The sequence below is a fragment of the Echinops telfairi genome, unplaced genomic scaffold (assembly GCF_000313985.2).
Source record: "Echinops telfairi isolate 266 unplaced genomic scaffold, ASM31398v2 ScPeMD7_29;HRSCAF=101, whole genome shotgun sequence".
Taxonomy (NCBI): domain Eukaryota; kingdom Metazoa; phylum Chordata; class Mammalia; order Afrosoricida; family Tenrecidae; genus Echinops; species Echinops telfairi.
In genome coordinates, this window is record NW_022103926.1 from 4,478,215 (window position 1) to 4,483,542 (window position 5,328).

Below are 5,328 nucleotides of genomic sequence, written 5' to 3' on the forward strand. Positions count from 1 at the left end.
GTTAGGTCCTCATTTTTCCCCTCCCTCCCCTGGACTGGCAAATATTTTGTTGTGTACATTTTTACCCCTATTAGGAAAAAGACAAACCACTGACTGATGATTGGTGAGAGACCAGCTGTCATCCTGTGTTCTACGAGGTGGTTTACAGGTCGTTGGTTTCAGAAAGTTCTTTCATTGCTGATTAGTTCCTGGTCAGACTTAAATTTTCCAGGAAAGGAAGATGATTTTTCCGTCTCTTAATCAGAAAGGCAATTTCAGAAGCATTTTCTCTGGATGAGGAAAGTGAAATGCAGAGCCCCACTTGTGACTGCAAGGGAGTCACTCCACCTGCCTTTGGTCATGTCCCAGTCCGTGTGACAGGAAGGACGGCTTCCCATCAGATTTTTACCCAGTCATTTTCAGAACCCTGAGTGAAAAATACTAAAAAATATTGGCTGTATTTTTCCCAGCTCTCCACGAGCCATTCTGTTCCCATCAGCAGCCACTTAGAAGCATTTGTGTCATAATCACAGCCGTCGCCAGTTATGCCATTTCATTTCAAAAGCTAACGTTTGGGTAGGGTCTTTCTCTGAGGGTTAGAAAACATGGCTACATTTCTAAACCAATGTCACATTCTCATTAGCACGTCACCCATCCATCCTCTATGGGATTATGCAACTGTGTTCATAGATATAATCAGCATTGTATTTTCATTCAAGGATAACAAACACACACACCCTAGCAAGGTGGAAATCTTGACTTGCCATCAGAATTGAATTGCTCCCCAGAGCTGGGAGGCACTGAGGAATCGAGTCGAGCCTTGGTCAGAAAAGGCAGGTAGAGAATCTCAATTGCCTGCTCTCCCTTTGTTCTCCCTCCAGTACGGTGACTATGACCCCTCTGTTCACAAGCGGGGATTTTTGGCCCAGGAGGAGTTGCTTCCAAAAAGGGTAAGCATCAAATTGGGGTGTACGCTAGCCTATTGGGGAAGGCATAGTAGATAGGTGGTGTCAAAGAAAGCTGACAGGATCTGAAGGAATGGTGGAAGGACATGGCCTTAAAAATATATTATAATCAAACTTGAATCAAGAGTGTGCAATCTCTGTTAAGAATACTAAAAAGCCAAGGTTCGTGGAATGGGTTTGGGGTTGCCAGGACTAGCTTGGCCTGCCAATGTTCCCCTGAAAGGCCCCTTTCTGAGAGGTGGCCGCCCATCACGGATTTCCACGGGAGGAGCTTGGGAATTGAGCTGTTTGCAGCTGCACTGGGGTGGAGAGACACAATGAGTTAGGGCTGGGCACTGTGATTTTTAATCCTCAGCGTTATTCATCTTGTCCACTAGCCCTCCCTCCCTCTTGCTGCTTCCAATTGTAGAGCCCCACTCATCTGTCACTGGGTAATAAAGTCTGCTCCTCACCTTTCTCTGACTCTCCTGGTTCTTTCTATGGCTTCTCTGCAGGCCAGGGCCAGCAGCACAAAGCCTGTCCCTGGTGGCCCAGGGACAGTTAGCCTTGCTCCTGACTAAGCATCTGCAGACACTCTCTCAGGTGCACAGCGCGGGAAAGGGCCAGGCCAGATGGAGGCAACGCCTAGGCTGAGTGGGAGGGAGCACAGCTCTACCAGTTCTTCCCCCGACAATGGGTGCTTGTGTGCATGGCCACCTCTACCAGCGACCGTCTCCTTGTGTGTGGCTTTTTAGAAATAGCTGTGCTGTTTTGTTAAAAAAAGTATACATAATCACAAAGATGTCAAACAATACCAAAACTTTCTTTGTGCGTGGGGTTTTTATTTTGCTCTCTTTTTCGGTAGGTAATAAATCTGTATCAAATGACTCCAGAAATGTGGGAGGAGAGAATTACTGCGTGGTATGCAGAGCACCGAGGCCGGGCCAGGTAAGCCAAGCCACTGTGGTGTGCTTTATATCACTTAATGGGGTTTTTGGTTTTGTTTTTTAAAGAACTTAAAAGTAGGGCATGCTTTGAGCAAAAGTCGGAAGGAAAGGGAGAGTGGGAGGGACACGGGCGTTCTGTTTCTCCAGAATAGCCTGTAGTACAGGGGTACGCTGGCCCGGCACAGGCACACCCCTCTGTTCTCTCGAGATGTCTACACCTAGGGCTTCCTGGGTACTTTAGTTTTGCTTTCAGAATTCTACTGTACGGAGGAGCAGTGCTTTGCTCGTGTCCGAAGCTCCCCAGGGGACCCTGTGCTGTGGGCACTGACACTACCGCCTGGCTTCAAGCTTGGTCTCTGGCTGCTGCCTCCTTGCTTTAGCGCCACAGAATGTCTTAGGACCCTGATCCCTGTGACTCACCCTGTCATCATCTGTGCCCAGCAGCGCATGCACTCAGCATCCAGGCAGTGCCACCACGTGGGCCCCATTGGCTCCGCTGGGTAGGTGAAGTGCCCCGGTTTAGAAAGTCTGATGTCTCTTCAAGCCACTTGAGCCAGAGTAGCCCCAGTGTCTACGGTCACAAAACTTGACAAAGAAGGAAATAATGTCTTTTGAAAGGAGGGGGGGTCGGGGATCATTATACCAAGAATTAAGTCTTCAAACCAGAGATTTATGATTTCTACCTGTTGTGAGCATCAGCACGGCTGTTTCAGGGGCTTCCTTCACAGTTGGCTGAAAAGGGCCAGCTTGTCCCATCCCTTCCCTTTTGAGTTGAGAGCCATGGAAGCACTCCTACAATTTTGAATGAACACCCTTCAGGGGAAATGGAGCACTTTTCTCCCAGTGACCCATGAGAAATTGGAAGCTTTTGTTGGCCCCAAACATTCTTCTGTAGACAGAAGCAACTTGTATGTCTTCCTACAAAATGACAACAGCTTGTGTGAGTTAGGAACATGGTTAACTTTTCAAAGAGTCCCGTGTGGAGATCGTGGATGAGGAAGAGCTGTGTCTGACAAGGGAAGTGACCCGCCAGACTTTGAAAAGAGCAGTACTGGAATTGCAGACGAGGGGAAGGTCTGTCCAGGGCAGCTCGGACACTGAGGGGTCTGATTGTTGATTCACAAGCTGTTATGTTCGTCAATCTGGGCAGCCACCATAAATGCGACGGTGAGGGTGAGCCTTCAGTCAGCCGTTGGGACCTTCCTCTTTCACTCTTGGGGAGTTGTTTCGGGAATCAATTTGGAATCATCTCTTGAAGAAGACCATAGAGTGTTCTGGATGATTACAGGACGCACGTTTATGGAAAATGACCTAATCTGTAGGCATCCTCTTTCAGTCCTCGGACGAAAACGTGATGTTGCTCTGCTTTCTGTAATAGCCTCTTTACCTAAACATGCTGCAGGTAGATAGAAGGACGGCAGGCAGCCAGGTGGACTTGGATCAAATGGGAACAAACCATTAGGAGCACACAGGCAAGGATGAAGATTTTCTTTCTTTTTTCCTTTTTTATGGGAACCGCAAGAAACTTCTGGCACTTTAAAAATTTTATTTTATAGAGTCAGACTTGAAAAAAAATACCACTGATGCTGACAACAACAACAACAAAAGCTATTTAGTATCAGCCACTCACAATACTAAAACTTAATGGCATTTTCAGAAATGTAAGAAACAAGCTGGCTTGCTTTTAAAAGGCCAAGACTCGATATCCTTCAAACATAAGCCATTTTTACAGACATGCTGGGCAGCATGGAGAGACTTTATTCCATTTACCCTAACCAAACTCCCGGCCATCGAGCTGATTCCTACTCGTAGCCGCGTAGGACAGAGGAGTAGACCGGCCCCCGTGGCTTTCTGAGACCGGACCTCTCCACAGCAGAGAAAACCTCGCCTTTCTTCTGCGGAGAGGCTAGTGGTTTCGAGCTGCTGATCTTGTGGTTAGCAGCCCAATGCATAACCCAGAGCTCCTAAGAATTTCATTTATACATATTTTTTTTCTTTTATTTATTTATTTGTTTGTTTGTTTTGTTTGTGCATATTTTTTAAATGTAATCTCATGCCACACGAAGCCTACAAACACGACAAACCACAAATCTAAGAGCTGATAGATGGAGTTCTGAGTGTAGGATTTGTGAATTTCTTTACTCTCAGATGGCTGAAAGCTAACAAAATATGTATTAACCTTAAATGCTGGTATGTTGAGCTTTCAATTAATCCTTCACATAACCACATTTTCTTGTATATGTCCCTTTTCTATCTAAGGTGACTTAAAAGAAAGAATTAAAGAAAAGAAAGCTATTCGTGGGCAGTTTGGTATCTGTTCTTCTGTTGTTGGCGTTGTTGGGCACAGTCTTGTATACCCTTATCCATTTGTGTGAGTAGTCCCAAGAGCGGGTTCTTTAGAAGAAGGCCAAAGGTTTTGAACAGTTTGCATTTTGATGGCGGCCACCAAATTGCCCTCCCAAGGTGGTGCCCATGCGCATCCTCAGTGTGCTTGCATGTGCCCGCCCCGTTCTCACTCTGGCACTTCTTTTGATTTTTCGAATATCTGTAATATCAAAGGTAGAAATTCTTTTTTTTTTCAAATCATTTTATTGGGGGCTTGTACAATTCTTTTTTTAATCATTTTATTAGGTGCTTATACAACTCTTATCACAATCCATGCATACATCCATTGTGTCAAGCACATTTGTACATTTGTTGCCATCATCATTCTCAAAACATTTGCTTTCTACTTGAGCCCTTAATATCAGCTCCTCATTTTCCCCCTCCCTCCCACTCTCCCCTCCCTCATGAACACTTCATATTTCATAAATTATTATTATTTTGTCATATATTACACTGTCCGATGTCTCCCTTCACCCACTTTTCTGTTGTCCACCCCCCAGGGAGGAGGGTATATGTAGATCCTTGTAATCGGTTCCCTCTTTCTACCCCACCTTCCCTCCACCCTCCAGGTGTCTCTTACCACTGGTCCTGGATTCCCTGTGTTTCCAGTTCTTATTTATACCAATGTACATCCTCTGGTCTAGCCAGATTTGTAAGGTAGAATTGGGATCATGATAGTGCGGGGAGGAAGCATTTAAGAACTAGAGGAAAGTTATATGTTTCATCGTTAGTATCCTGCACCCTTACCGGCTCGTCTCCTCCCTGCAGCCTTTCAGTATAGGGGTGTCCAGTTGCCTACAGATGGGCTTTGAGTCTCCACTCTGCACTAACCACCTTTATAATGTTATGATTTTTTTTTTGGACTTTGATACCTGATCCCTTCGACACCTCATGGTCACATAGGCTGGTGTGCTTCTTCCATGTGGGCTTTTGCTTCTGAGCTAGATGACTGCTTGTTTACCTGCAAGCCTTAAGACCCCAGATGCTATATATTTTGATAGCTGGGCACCATCAGCTTTTTTCACCACATTTGCTTATGCACCCGCTTTGCCTTCAGTGATCATATCAGGAAG

At 45.6% G+C, this 5,328-nt stretch overlaps 1 protein-coding gene and 1 pseudogene across 2 annotated transcripts in view; both read left to right on the forward strand.

Annotated features, from left to right (window-relative positions):
* The window catches only part of NF2 (NF2, moesin-ezrin-radixin like (MERLIN) tumor suppressor), an 84,361-nt gene that overhangs the window by 50,707 nt on the left and 28,326 nt on the right, over positions 1-5,328 (forward strand). For both annotated transcript variants that reach the window (XM_045289581.1, XM_004715323.2), the window contains exons 5-6: positions 861-929; positions 1,789-1,871. In XM_045289581.1, the coding sequence (XP_045145516.1) occupies positions 861-929; positions 1,789-1,871 (152 nt within the window). The remainder of the gene's footprint in view (positions 1-860; positions 930-1,788; positions 1,872-5,328) is intronic.
* On the forward strand, positions 1,909-3,280 carry LOC115869489 (annotated as a pseudogene).